The 15,618-nt window shown below is 39.1% G+C and overlaps 1 protein-coding gene across 1 annotated transcript; it reads right to left on the bottom strand.

Moving 5' to 3' along the window:
• Positions 1-13,603, bottom strand: LOC112151136 (F-box/WD repeat-containing protein 4). The gene is made up of 4 exons (XM_024279834.2): positions 11,707-13,603; positions 3,183-3,323; positions 531-672; positions 1-405 (listed from the first exon to the last, which is right to left on the bottom strand). The coding sequence occupies exons 1-4, from the start codon at positions 11,820-11,822 to the stop codon at positions 271-273; spliced, it is 534 nt and encodes a 177-aa protein (XP_024135602.1). The 5' UTR covers positions 11,823-13,603; the 3' UTR covers positions 1-270.
• Between the last annotated feature and the right edge of the window lie 2,015 nt (positions 13,604-15,618).

Raw genomic sequence — 15,618 nt, 5'->3', positions numbered from 1 at the left:
TCAATACAAATAAAGTTTAGTATGAAATACAACAGGGGTTTATACTCAATAAATCCCTGAGTTAACAGTCCTTCAACAACAGCAGACTTTGCTGATTACATTATCAGGATAAAATTCAGGTACTTCACATCAACATGGCTTTTTTAAATGTAGAATTGGAAATCAAATTTAAAAGTTTGTTCATGGAAAATTTACTGGCCATCTCACATTAATCTTAATCAGACTAGTTAAGCTTAACTGTAAAATGACAGTGTCCTTTTGAAAATTGCGTCATTTTGCATTGGTGTGGCTGTGTCTGAAGTCCAGTGAGTGCAGGGAAGTGGCCAAAGCTGCATACAGGTGAGAGCTGCTAAACCTCAGGCAGTACACCGGGCTGCTCGCGGGCCTTGAGCTGAGTTGGAAGAACTGCACATAAAACAAAACAAAACAAAATACAAGAATATCCAACTGCACTTAATTTTCTGTTTTAAATCCTTCGTAATTATGCCTAATATTTTTTCAGAAAAAAAATCAGTATACGCAGAATATACCTGCAAACAGGGCTTCTGCCGTTGGTCCCAAAGACGTACAACCCCATAATAGGAAGAGCCACTGGCTATCATGTGATTCCCATCTGTTTGGATGCAGTAGAGAGCGCTATCGTGAGGCTCCTCCCACTCCCTCACAGATGTCCTGTTGGATAATCAAAAGAAATAGTAAAAATGTGATCATTAAAATAAAATTAAAAGAAAGTAAAAAGATTTTAATTTAAAACTAGCATAGATAAACAGTGCGGACGTAAACTTTTGAATACATATTAATCAAATACAACTGCGAACAGGAGAGTCTTTAACCTGGATTTAAATCCACTGAGTGTTTCAGCAGATCTAAGGTTTTCTGGAAGTCTGTTCCAGATCTGTGGTGCATAGAAGCTGAATGCAGCTTCTCCATGTTTAGTTCTGACTCTAGGAACTGATAAAAGACCAGATCCAGATGACCGGATAGGTCTGGCTGGTACATACTGGGTCAGGAGGTCAGTCATGTATTTTGGTGCTAAACCATTCAAAGCTTTATAAACCAGTAACAGAACTTTAAAGTCTATCCTCTGACAGACAGGTAACCAGTGTAAAGACCTCAGAACTGGACTGATGTGGTCTACCCTCTTGGTCCTTGTGAGAACCCGAGCAGCAGAGTTCTGAATAATTTGAGCAAAGATGAGCAAAGACATCAACGAGACAAATGAGCTTGAATTGAGATAAGCTTTTTGAGCAAGACTTGAGAAGTGGGAGAAACAAAAGAGATCTCATAATAGTCTTGTTCTGATCTAAGGAAAAAAACAAATTTACTTAAACAAAAAAAAAAATAATTTAAAAAATGCCACACAAAGTCTCCAGCTGGTTTAAAAACCATAACTAAAACTGCATAGGCCCTTAAAGAACCAGTGAAACATTTTTAGTGTTTTTAATGTGCTCTTGTAGCATTTTTCTGATGATGGGGGACATTTATAAAGAAAATTGAGATTAAAACTACATTTTTAAGCATCTCTTTGTGTAAATTGTTGTGAATCAAGAGCAGAGGAAAAAGGCAGTTAGAAAACGCTTGTTGTTATGTACAAACAACAATCAGCAAGCCACAGGCTTCCTTCTCCGCTCCAATCTGATGTATCCACTTCCAGACAAAGAGATCCATGAACATCTTTGTTTTCCTCTTTATATTGCTCACCCATTTTGCTCCTTAGCTAATGCTAACTTGAGCAAGTAAGGGGGTGTAAGTTAGCGGTAGAGACAGCAAACAAAGAGATGATGAGAAGTGAGCGGAAGGTTACTTCTGAACAAAACTCAGAGGTGAATTTAAGATGAACTCCTGCCAGAAACAATGTCTTTAAAAACCAACTCAGGTTTTTACAAATTTAAACATGATCATGAAAGAGAAATGAATCATTGCAGTTTGTGTCCAGTCGGGTTAATATGGCCCCAAGAAGGACATTAAAGGAACAGAGTTGTGAAAAGAAGAGATCTGGGGGATTTTCAAACGCTTTTACTTTTTGCTCCGAGGTTCTCCCAATTGCAGGTGGTGGAGGAGCGCTAATGAACAGTAAAATACAGTAAAAGAAGAATCTCCTCCCCGCCACTACGTAAGTGACCGCGCTGCTCTGGTGTGGATACCACCTGCTGAGTGTGCGTTCATAAGCCCGCCTAGACCGCGTTCTTGAACGCACTGCACGCGGCTGGTGTGTGAGCAACGTAACAAAGCACCCCCCGTGCGTGCGCTCACACATGAAAGCTGTGAATCAGCTTTTCTACTCAAAGAAACGGTTCGCTCGCGGAGAGCAGCTGATCGGTTCTGTTGGTGCTCCAAAGACTGCCAGACCCTCTATGCATGAGGTAAAATCCATGGCAGTAATGACACACGATCAGAATGTCTGTTTACATGCAGCTAGATCGGATCAACCATCGGTATAACCCACCTGTCTTGATCAGAAAGACATTTGGATCAGAGAGAGTCTGATCAGGCCAGAGTATTCCTAACGTCGTGTTTACATGACACATTTCTGTTCTGATCAGGTGTTTATTCCGATTACTTGAGGCCATGTAAACGTAGCTCATGTGTGTTCACTTACAGCCAAATTGGTGCATTAAATTCCCGCCCGCCACATTTTTTTGATGCGCTTACATTTTTTATTTTAGCTTGTTCTGTCCAGCTTAAAAAAAAATAAAATCATAGGACATGTATATAATGTACTAATGTATAATGTATAATAAATAAGAAAGTATCATATGGTTTGAGAGGAGCACAAACAGCAACGATCTGCTTTTCTTCTATATTGGTTCTTAGTTGCTTATTCCATTACTAAACCATAAAGTTTTCCTGTCTGACAGAATGCCACCGTATGGCACAACACTTAAATCAATTCATTGTAATACCCTGCATGTTAACATTTAGGCATGGTAACGGCATTGCAAACACAAAAAACTTTTGAGATTATCTTGTTACGGCAAAATAACATTACTTTAAAAGCCATCATTACAACCACTGATATTACTTCCCTAAAGAAGGAGATTTAGACATAGGAAACTGTAAGTTAGTTAGCTGACTACTGTATCTAAGTACACTTCAACAAATTTGTGTCTGCTGGAAATCTTAAAACATGTCAGTTTTCAGGCATATTTTGGATCATTTAACAGAAAACAAAAGTGGCCTACTGTGTGCTGAGTCGGAGGTCCCATAATCTAATGAAGGTATCATAACCGCAGGTAAGGAGCTGGAACGGAGACTCAAAAACTATATCCAGAATGCCAGCACCACGCCGAAAACCTGAGCCCAGTCTGCACACACAGGATGATCTGTGGAGGACACAATCACATCACACAAGGAAAAACAACATGACAATGTGAAACAAATATTCTATAGACAAAATATTGAAATATTGAAATTAGAAATTTTTTGAAGCACTCTGAAAATATTTAACTAATATAGAATATGTATCACTGAAAAAAACGGTCTATGCCAAATGTCAAGGATTTCTCTTGCGATGCAAGCTTATCAATACAAGGTAAATGTTTTTTTAATCAATCAAAATTATTATAAACTTCAAACATCTTTTTTTTTCTATGAATATATACAAAATTATATTGACTGTTGTCCATCACAACAAAGAAAAAAAAAAACGGTTCAAAGAAGTCCAACCTCCCCCTTAAACTCCTCTTTCTCTGCCACTCAAGATGTCCTTAAACAATACAAATCCTCTCTGTCATTCTGGAGATCTACAGACACCATCCAGCTCCTTCCGACCTTTGTATTTTTCCAGTAGCATCCTCAAAGGAAACAAATGCTCCCACATCTGGCCTCAGCCTAGCACTGAAGACTTACCCCATCATTTCACTGTGGGATTTGGTTTTATTTCTGTGTTTTTCACAGCGCTGCGTGTCGCTTGTTGAAAGTGGGAACCAAATCCCTGATAGGGTTCATTGGATAGTTTACTGTTGAGAGGGTTCCTAAAACACCTAACCATTTTAATGTTTAACTTATTTGATGTTTCTCTTTTTTTTCAATATATTTTTATTGAAAATTTTTAACACATTTATACAAATTAATCCCTAAACAGATCACACGCCCATTAAGAAAAATAAATAGATACATTAATTGAATGAGAGAAAAAAAAAGGGGGAGGCATAGGCACTGCAGAGGGGTCCATAACACCCCCCTCCCTCTCCCATTCACCACCTCACTCCCCCTCCTCCCCTCCTGTTTTTAAAATGTTCTAAAAACGTATCCCATATAGAATGTAAGGCGTCTAATTTCCCTCGAAGTTCAAATCTGATTTTTTCCAATTGGGCATGTTTCAGTAAGTCATATTAGAGGTTTGAATAAGTCGGGGTGTTCTTTCGATTCAAATTTAACAAGATAAGCCTTCTAGCCAGGATTGTTACAAACTTAACAAAAGATTTTTGTTCATTGGAGAGAGCAGCAGTGGCTGGCGGCACACCAAATAATGCAAACAAAGGTTCAGGGCAGAGGCAGTTTGGCAGATTTCTGACATTAGTTCAAATGTCTTTGTCCAGTAAGTGGATACATTGGGGCAACTGCAGAAAATATGTCCAAGTGAAGCCTGTTCTGAATTACATCTACAACATCGTGTGTCCACCCCTGGGAACATCTTGGATGATACTTTTGATATATGCAATCTATGTAAAACTTTGAATTGCACCAGTCCATGTTGAGCGCAGATTGAAGAAGAGCGAACGTTGTCCTGAGCTTTGGTCCACTGGGTAGTGGAGATACTAGCACCAATGTCTTGTTGCCAAGCTTCTCTGAGGTGGTCCAGTGTAGGTACATCTTCAAAGTTTGACAAAACATTGAGTATTTTAGAAATTGAACCTGTAGCCATGGGATCTTTCAAAAACACCTTATTCATGTCATATTCAGGGGGCCGGTGGGGGAAAGATGGGAAAGCTTCCTCTCCCCCCCACCCCTCCCCCACCCTCTTCCTTTTTTCCGTCCGGTCCAACAACAAAGAAAAATAAATAAATAAATAAAATAAAAAATAATCAATATAAATAAAGTGTAGCATTAAATACAACAGGGGTTTATACTCAATAAATCCCTGTTGTGACAGTAAAATCTGCCCAACACAAGAAGCTCTCAGCCCAAATCTGTTGGCTCAGCTGTTGGACAGGACAAGTTAATAAAAAAAAATAAATAAATAAAATAAAATCTGAGTTGTGGCAAACCCATTCCGTCTAGGTTTTTCGGTCTGTACTGAAAAGATTTCTTAATCCGCGAGGGGTCTTATTGTTCCAGATAAATTGTGAGAATAAGTTATCCAAATTAGAAAAGAAAGATTTAGTAATAAAATAAGGTATAGATTGAAACAAAAATAAAAACTTTGGTAAAACATTCATTCTTATGATAATAATAATAATAATTTCCCCCAGGGTGTACCTAATTTCCCCCAGGGTGTCTCCCAAAGGGATTAATAAAGCTATGTCTAATTGTCTAATTGATTCTTCCCGCTTGAGAAATTAGCAGAGTCATCCATTTGACCAAATTCTTCTTTGTTTGTTAAGTTAAGAAATTGTGTTTAAAAAGTCCAGAAAATTCTCTTGTGATATTGATACCTAGGTATTTTAATTCATCAGAGATAATAAAAGAGATAGAAGAAACGGATAAGGCTGTTTGTCCTTATTGTTGGTCAAAAGGAGAGTGCTTTTGGATAGATTAGTTTTATACCCTGAAATTGTCCCAAAGTCTTTCAACACTGATAATATGATTGGCAACGATTTCCCCACATCTGACATGTAAAGTAATAAGTCATCTGCGTACAGAAATACCTTATGTTCAGTTTTCCCCCTTACGATGCCCGAATATCTCACATCTGTTTTTAATGCAATGGACAACGGTTCATTTGCCAAATGGTAAATGGCGTATACTTATATAACGCTTTCTACTGTCCATGAACCACTGAACCATTCAATGCATGTGTCAGCTGAACAAACCAATGTCCACTCAAAATGTCAAGGATGTCCTCTCTTTTGTTGTTTTTAGAGAAAATGCACAAAACTGACATGGTTTCTAAAGGAAGTATGGCAGGAAAACAACCTACAGTGCTGTATCATCAAGGCCATACAACAAACAGGAGGCGTCCATTTTGAAAAGATCGGTCCTCTTTTATAGGTGGCAAGCCCCACCCCTTCACCAAACCAACCCAATTACTAATCAAAAATTAAACACATATCATAAGAAACAAACATTTATATGCATTTTACTTTTAATAAATTCAACATAACAAAACAAAAATATGTCTCGCATTAAACATCAATTCCAAATAGAAAATACAAAGTACAAGGAAAACATTTTTAGTTTTAAACAGGCCTGTCAAGGGAAACCAAAATCACTGGACTTCCTGAAAGAAGAAGTGCTCCAAAATTAAACAGGAAGTGAACAAATAAAACACAAAACAACCAAAAATCCAGTGACTACCATTGACCTAAACAAAGTGAAATGCAACAGATGGTAAAGCTGAACAGTGTGTGCACCCACTGACGTAATTACATACAAATCACTTTGTTAAACCCTTACTCAGGGACAGACATGTGCTCTGTCACATTACTTTCTCTCCGAGCGCTGCCATTGTGGGAAATCTAGATAAGTAGTCAGCCGAGATGTTAAATCGTCCGGGCTTGTGACGTATGCTGAAACTGAGGGGTTGTGGGACAAGGTACCACCTCGTAATTCTGGAGTTATGATTCTTCATGGTATTGATCCATTGCAGCACTCTGTGATCTGACTCCAGATTAAATTCTCTTCCCAGGAGATAATATCTCAAACTGTCCAATGCCCATTTGATGGCCGGAGCTTCTTTTTCAACAGTCGAGTACCTTTCCCTCTGTAGTAGCTTACGACTGAGAACAGCACAGGTCTTTCTTGGTCTCCAGTCTTCTGGGCCAGGACTGCTCTGAGTCCAGCCAGGTTGATCAACTCATCCAGCTCTTCCAGTACCTCCCTCGCAACCAACCGCTAGAAAGGCCCCGAAGGAAAACGTCCACCAGTGCCTCATCCGGCCAGCGGCATAATCCTAAATGCTGCAGGTTCTCTGCTGGAGACGAAGCAGCTCCGAAGCGGCAGCCCGGTGAGGTGTGGAGGGATCGTACACCGTCTGTAGCTGGGTGGAAAACACTTGAAACGAGCGGCACAGCTCGGCTCCGCGGTCCCACTCCGCCAAGCCCCATCGCTTGGCCGGGCCAGTCAGGAAGCTGAGAGCAAACGCCACCTTGCTCTTATTTCTTTGAATTTGTATTATGGTGTGTAACATTTGTTGCTGTTGCAAATACGGATCTACAACACTGTAGAGTTGATGTGTGCACTTTACCATGTATTTGGTCAAGTGCAGTTGTAACCATGCCTCCAACACTACAGCTTTAATCGCTAATGCTAAAGCAGTATCCATGGTATTTCTGGTAGTGGGAAAATGTGTGGAAAAGCTTGCAGTATACAGTTCAAATGATCAAATTTATTTCCAAAATAAAACATTTGGTTATGTCTACTGCCCCTGCATATATGGGACAGACTGGGCAAATAGAAATGCATTGATGCGATGAATAAAGTTGATTGCCTCCGGTTGGTATAACGTGATCAGAGTTCTATGCAACACTATCTTCTTGTGTGATCACAGCTATTTACCACTTGTCTTCTGTCTTCATTTTATTGAAGAAAAACTTGAACTCAGTAGGACAGATTATTGCAGAATAACTGTCTCTTTGTTGCCATTTAATACCATCAATGAGCGTGACTGTGTGCTACTCTCAAATGTGTGATACCTGCCACGTAGCAACCATTTGTAGACAGCAGGTGCCCTTGGTGACAGAATAGGGTTATGCTAAAACGTGTACCCCCTCCCTCACCCAAGAGCTTAATCTGCAGCTTCAGGATAGTAATCCCCTGGTTTTACCACAAGAAGTATCATTATTGGGTTAAGGTTTTCTCCCCAGGAAGCTTTATTGGGTCTCTCCCCTCTCCTGCCAAGGTATCGGAATTAAGCTAGCATTGAAGGGGAGTTTATGATGAAGCTGAATTTGGATGTGGGTGGTATTAAAACTCATCAGAACTGAAAGACTCTCAATATTTCTACCGTCTAGATTTGTCCCTCAAGCATTAGTATCTTGCCGTATTTTGACACAGATCAACACTTTAGTATTCATTGGAGAACTAACTGGATTGGCACCAAAAGTTCCTCAACATTTACAATCTGTAAATCTGTTATGGGGAATGCATTCACAACTGCATTCACCTGTTGGAACAGCAGCACCAGACCAAGTGACCTAAAGTGGCTGAACAAGGTAAAGAATAGAACTGTTTCTTGTTTGGGTGTACTCTGGAGAATCTTTAGCAGACTGTTTAAAGAAGGATGCTTTGTAAGTTGAAAACCTTCAGGATCCTCTTAGCAGAACCACCTCAACACCAAAGTGTCTTCATCAGTTCTGCTGCAACAGTGACCACTGCACAATAGCATTTTGGCCTACAACAAGCTCAATTCCCTCTGTAGAATGTTGCTGAAGGATGTTTAGGTTGAAGTCAGGCTGCATTGCAAGCCACTCATATTGTTTTCATCCAGTTATTCATGTGTTCATAGAGCTTGCTTTTTGCACTTTGCGATGTCATGTTGGAATAGAAAAAGACCTTGCCTAAACTTTTACCACAATGAAGAGAATGTTTATCCAATATCTCTTGGTTTGCTGAAGCTTTCACAGAAGTTTTCAACAGAACTAATAAGCCATATCCAGCTCCAAGTCCCCCACCCATTTGCCTCGTTTCCACTGAGTGGTCCGGACCAGACCAGTCCCCCCTTTGCTGGTTTAGAACGGTCTGGGTTATTCTAGTGAATGTTTCTATTGAGCGTTGGTCCATCAAAGGTTATTTGGGGTCTAAACCCATGATGTAGCCGTGCATCAAAACAGTGAGACTACAGTGAAAGAGAAGCTTCATCAGCTGACTCAGAAACAGATGGAAAATGAAAAAGAGAACCGCGGAGGATCATAATAATCCAGAGCTGATGTTCATTCTGGATGAAGCCGGTCTCTACGCTGCAAAACAGTCTATTGTTCTTAATTAAAAGGGGAAAAAAACTCTATGTTGAGCAACACTCCAGTGATGTTCATTAAATGTTTAAAAAGGATGATCAGAAGTGTTTTTGATGAGTTTGGATCTGTAACAGACATTCTTCAACTGCGGGGGTCATTTGAGACGGAAAACGGTTGTGTGTGTGGGGGTGTGGGGGTGTGTGTGTGTGGGAGGTATCTGTATTTGTGGATTTGGCTTGTCCCTGGACACCAACCCCCGAAAATAAGGGAGAAAACTGTATGTAAAGAGTTTATAATTCTTTCCAAAAAGAGTGGGGGTGAAGATGAATACAGATGAAAAGAGGACAGAACTTTCAGTTTGGATCTTGAGTCGGGAAAAGTGCTGATCAGACGCTTGCTGTTGTCATAAAACCTTTCCACCAATCAATTGGTTACATCCTGTGACAACAGAAGCTCCGCCCTCACTGGCCCAGTCCATTTTTCTATGGACCTACAGCCAATGGGGCACCAGAAATGGCACCAGTTGGTCCTGCTTAACGGGTCCATTTTGTAATGTAAAAGGTCAAAAGTCCAGTCTGGTTTCATCCAGTCCGGTTTCGACCGCTCAGTAGAAATGAGGTATTACTGCAATGGAATCTCACAAGTACTGCTCTTCGAACCAAGTCTCTTCCATCAGATAGCCAAATTGAAAAGTGCCATTATGGGAACAATGCTCAGCCATTGAACCCTATACTATGGGGCTATTTGTGCAATGTTTTTGAGCTAATGCAAATACTACGTTTAGCTTAGAGGTTTAGTGATTCAGCAAAAAATTCCCATCCTCTGTCCACGTCAGCTTGCTGTAATTCTACTCTAGAAGTGGTCTACCGTTTTAACGATTTGCTGTCATTTATAATTGCTTCCACTTTTCTGTAATACGACTGAGAATAAAATTTAGAATATTTAGTATCATTACATGACTTTCTACATGTGGAAATCCTTCACAGCAGCGCCCTGGAGTTCACTGAGCTCTCAAGAGCAGTGCATTCTTTCCAAATGTTAAATGAAAACAACAGTGGCCTTGTGGTAGAGTGTGGTAGAGCCCTGAGACTGGAAGGTATAAGTTCAAATCAAGGCTGAGTCATACCAAGGACTCTAAAAATGAGACACAAAGCCTCCCTGCTTGACACTCGGTATGAAGGGATTGGATTGGGGGATTAAACCACCAAATGGTTCCAGAGCGTGGCTGTGTCTGTAGCTCACCGCACCCCCAGGGCAGGGGTCAAATGTGGAGAACAAATTTCACACGTCTAGGTGTGTGACAACTAATGGAACTTTAACTTTAGCAGTGGTCACACCTACATTCATAATTTTATAAACACGACAAAAATGCCTAAATGGAATTATCTGTATGGGTAAATAAATAACTTTAGCATTATTTAACGTACATCTGCCATGTTAAAAGGCAATTTTATTCCATAAAGCCTAATAGTATTTATCTCAATTTTATGTACTGGCAATATAAACGAATGACAGCTTGCATTACTATATTACTATTTTTCATAGTATTTGTAAAGAATGAAATGAAAAAAAAAGTCAAGCAATATTTCCAAACTCTGTTCAGTTTTTTGTGCTTTGTCCTTGAGTGTGACCATAATCCTTTATTTTCAAAAGTCCAGCCTATTGAGTTTTATTCCAATTTCAATGCCTGATTTTGTCAGAGAAGGTTCATTTTCCCACAAAGAACTGAGTTGGACAAACAGAAGAAAAGAAAAACTGTATGTGCAGTGTAAAGTACGAGGTACGAAACTAATAATTTGGGAATAATTCATATAAATCTTTGAGACGTGTATTAGGGTTTGGTAGGATCCCGTGATAACCCAATACATGTAGCAGAAAGGTTCTGGAAGTCCATTCCTATCATCCAGCATTCTAAAGCGACAAGAAAAACTTGATTTTAACACTGATAAATATTGGCACCTATACAAATAATAATTGAAGAGTGATATTTAACATCCTTAACACTAAACAAAAAAGGTAATTATGGGTAAGATGATGCTTTCGGTGATCAATCAAACACATGGTTGGTTTTACATAACAAGAATCCTTTTGTTTGAATAGTGGGATTCCAGTTTAAAGTGTTTTCGCCAGCTCTACAAATGGAATTGTGACCCTTTTCCTCAATACCTAAGCTCCATCCATACTCACAATTTTCATACTTTAAAAACACTGTCTTACTTGAGAAAATATATACTTTATTTTTTTCAACTGTTTTATCATTTGAGTTTATTTATTAATCCAGGAACATCTAAGAAGACAGCAAATTAGATCCTACTCCTACAACTTTATAGCGATTTTACATCTTATCTTACCTATTTTCAAAGTTGTTCATTTATATCTCAAAAATGTGAAAGTAAAATTTGCTTAATAAAAATGACTTAAGCCTAGCCTACAACACATCTGGACAAAAACCATGGTAATGAATCAGGATCTTAACAATCTTGATAATGGTCTTTTTATTCGCTTTTATATGACAAATAAGGCCCTAAAAATACACAACTTCTGTTAGTATTAGTATATACTCATGGCATTCAAGAAAAAAATTGAAATTCTAAACAATCTGCAGGAGGACTAAAATAAATCTTTGGATCTTCAGAAAGAGTATATTTACCGCTCAAAGTCCCAGATTTGAAGAGGAGAGAAGTTCTCGCAGCACGCAGTGCCCGTCACAAAGGAACTAGACACACACACAAAAAAAGGAGGATGAACTGAAAACAGGAAAAACATTGGATACAGTGTTCCCTCGCTATTTTGTGGTTAACCTTTTGCAGTCTTGCAGATTTTTTTCAGGCAACTATGTATGCTATTTTTTTTCTTTTTTTTTTTAAAGCAAGTTGTTCTGAATCCTGATTGGCTGTTGCCCTTGTCAATCAAACCTGTACAGAATGTGTTCAGTTCACCAAATTTACAGAAATCTGATCACAATCAGATCTTTAGTTTCATTCCGGACTTATTTCTCTTGAAGGTTTGAACTTTGAGAGTATATAAAGTGTATAATAAAGAAATGTACAACATTAAAACATCTGTAATCCTTCTTTGTGGATTTCAGTTATTGTGGGTTATTTATAGCAGTGGTCCTGAACCACCGGGCCGTGGAAAGTTAAAAATCTTTTATTTTGGAAAACAACAGGATTCTCTCAATTAGATTGAGCACTAAAAGCAGTTCAGTGGTGAGTGGAACCTATCTATGCAAATGGATGGGATATGAGCGGGGACAGAAGAACAGACAGAAAAACAGGTGATTCCCACACACCGTACCTGTCTACATAGAGATGGTACTTTCATGAACGAATCTAGAACGGTCACAGAAATGCTCAAACAAGATCACTTGTAATCGGATCGGGCCCAAAAAAACCTGATCGGGACATCCCTATTAATAATCAGGGTCTGAAGGATGTATGGCAGCTCAGAGCTGTTGTGTGTGTGTGTTTGGGGGGAGGGGGTGTTTGAACTAAGCCACTGAGGCGACTGATGAGGCCCATCAAGGACAGCGGTTTATTGCCAATCCCTCATAATTAGTGTTGGGTAAATTCATTCAAGGTCATAATGGGTCGAACAAGGACTGCATCTGTATGCATTGCAGGTGACCTCTGAATTGGCTGACATGGGATACAATAGGGTTATGGTCATACTCACAAATTACATCCTGTTACTCACATTACTAACCCCTCACTGGACTGCAGCACTCCCTGTGCAATACCACAAGGACACTGGCCATTCAACACAAGACTGATATCCTCTTCTGCTTTTTTTTTTAGCGCCCCTCGTTCATCTAAAGGGCCAAACGGTTTTAGTTGGGGGTCTGATTTTGCAGTGATATTATAGCCGCTTAGGTCAAAGCTTCTCAAGTCTAGAAGCAGGTGTCTTTACTTAACACACACATAGTAGTACCTCTGACCAAATAAATGCTATTTACGATCATCCCACCTCTTATCACTAGTGGAAAACTTGGTTCATGTTGGCATTATAATTGTGTCAGCTCACTGTATTATTAAAAAGCCTCAACATTAATGTCATCAACTAATGAAGTAAAAAAAAAAAAAAAACACACAACCATGAACACATCACAAGCTGCTGTACAGAAGCACACATATACACTTCATTCCAATTGATAAGATCAGGCTAAAAAAAGAAAGACAATTGTGCTATGGGTCTTAAAAGATTTAATCCAAGCCGATTGACCAATATTCCTTCATTTCACACAAAACCACAAACTTAAGAACAATGAATATAACAAAAGTTAAACAAAGATATAATAAATAGAACAGTGGATTCTTTCTTTCTTACATTCTGTTATGTATCAAAGTGAACCATTGACTAACAAATATCTCCAACACACACACACACACACTGTATAAGCTGAAAGCGACTTAGCTATACCACGACGATAAGAGACAAAATTAGAAAAAAAGATTAAATCACATTGTCTGATTTTTAAGGAATTTATTTGTAAATTATGGTGGAAAATCAGTATTTGGTCAATAAACCCTTTTCACATGACATCACACATCGCTGTCAGAGCAGCTTCCAGTGTAAATGGTTTCGAACAGCAAAGCTGATATCTGAACGCTGTTTAAAGCTACTTTACATAAATAATAAAAGTAGGGCTGTCAGATTTGTCGCGTTAATTACGCATTAATTTGACATGTGCATGATGCCGAGATTTCTTTTGACGCATTAATCGCGGATTTTCTCATACGTGCCTTTCCACACCGCGGGCGTCCCTCAAGCGGTGTAAGCCCGGGGTCGCCCTCTATCTCACCGGCTGCTCTCACTAGATCAGGGGCGGGTCTCCAACCACCGAGCTGCTAGCTAAAACTGGCCGGCGCTAGGACCTGGAGAGCTCCTGCACCCTAACCCGGCTCCGGTTCGCGTCCAGTACCACGTCTGGTGGTACCGGCTCGCGTCCGGCGCCGCGTCCCGAGAGCTGCGGACCCCCGATGTTCCGAACAGCAAGCGCACCGGGGAACGTTTTAAATGTAGTTTAAACAACGGCAGTTATTTCTAGATGAAAAGATAAATCTCATCTTTGAGTGTGTGGCCCGTCCCTCTTTCGCCGCGCGAAAATATGCTAAATATTCCAAAGTTCTGGAGGTTTAAGCGTGATCCAACCCCAGCATAGCGGTCTGTCTGCCGGCATATTCATCCGTGAGCTCTGCTGGACACGTCGCTGCATCGAGCTGCAGCCAGAGAACGCGGCGGCAGTAACAGACTGTCAAACTATCCACAGTGTATCCCGCTTTTCTCAGTCTTTAATGTTTTAAAAAACAAAAGTTAATTGGAAATGATAAATCTCTATTTCATTTATTACTGTAGTTCAGCAGAGGAGGAAAAGATTTGGTCCTGACAAAAAATGAACATGAAAGTGTTATGGAGATGTTATTTTTGATGTTTTTAATTTTATTTTACTGAACGTTGATTGAAGTTTTGAATTTAAAATGCCCTTCACTTGCACTTGGGCTTTTGTTAGGCATTTTATGTTACAGCCTTTTATTGTTAAGAAAGTTTATCTCAATACAATGTTACAAAATAAAGTATTTCTGATGAAAACTACTAATTTTGTCATTCTTGTTTTCATAATTAATGTAGAACTGCTAAATTCCACGAAGCACATTTTTTTTCTAAAAAAAAAAGGCCACATATTAATTTGCGATTAAACGTGAGTTAACTATGGACAATGCGATTAATAGCGATTAAAAATTTTAATCGCCTGACCGCTCTAAATAAAAGGTAACCTAACCAATTGTAACTTAAATTTGTTCAATATTTATTTTAGAAATGTCCTTTCTGGTTGTTTTCGTTTCTTCCACTGAGATCGTTCATAAATCAGAGTACAAATGTCAGTAATCTTGTCTGCAGTCAGAACAGCAGTTCAGCTGATCCCCAAAATCCTCTGGATGATATTAAGTCGTGGATTATTTCTCTCTACAACCCGGTCATAGTTAGACGAAGGTTACAAATACTTCACTGAATGCTGCTTGTTCAATTATGAAGGTAATTATGATTTTATTCTTTTAATCTGTGCTAATGCTAATGCTAGCATTAGCTTTGGCTATGAGACGTGGAGCTGCAGAAGATCTTTTCTCACTAGTTAAAAATTGCCTAAATTTCCATTCTCATATAATTCTTGTAAACAGATCTAAAGTCAGACAATTCCAGCGTGTCTGACATTAAAGTCAAACTTATTCCTGTTGTAATGTTTTCTACTGCGGTCAGTGAGCTGCTGTTAGCTCAGCCGTGGTTCTAGCATCACTCCTCTTTGTTTTTGTTCAAAACTGTGTCTGATCTCCGGGAAAATAAAGGCAAAAATGATCAAATTAATTTAAAACTGTTGACAAAAATATGAATTTGACTATTTCTATGTAATCCCATAAAATACATTCACCCATAGATGATTTTTTTTACTTGCTCTTATTTCGAAAGCTGAAACTACGTGGCTCAACAGCTGCTCTGAACCTTTTTTTACTGAACCAAACCATTCGTGTTTTTATAATTATTCCCTATAATATCCTGTAGAACAACG

Source organism: Oryzias melastigma, linkage group LG20, assembly GCF_002922805.2.
Source record: "Oryzias melastigma strain HK-1 linkage group LG20, ASM292280v2, whole genome shotgun sequence".
NCBI classification, from domain to species: Eukaryota; Metazoa; Chordata; class Actinopteri; order Beloniformes; family Adrianichthyidae; genus Oryzias; species Oryzias melastigma.
The sequence above is the reverse complement of the archived record's forward strand: the minus strand, read 5'-3'. Positions and strand labels throughout refer to the sequence as shown.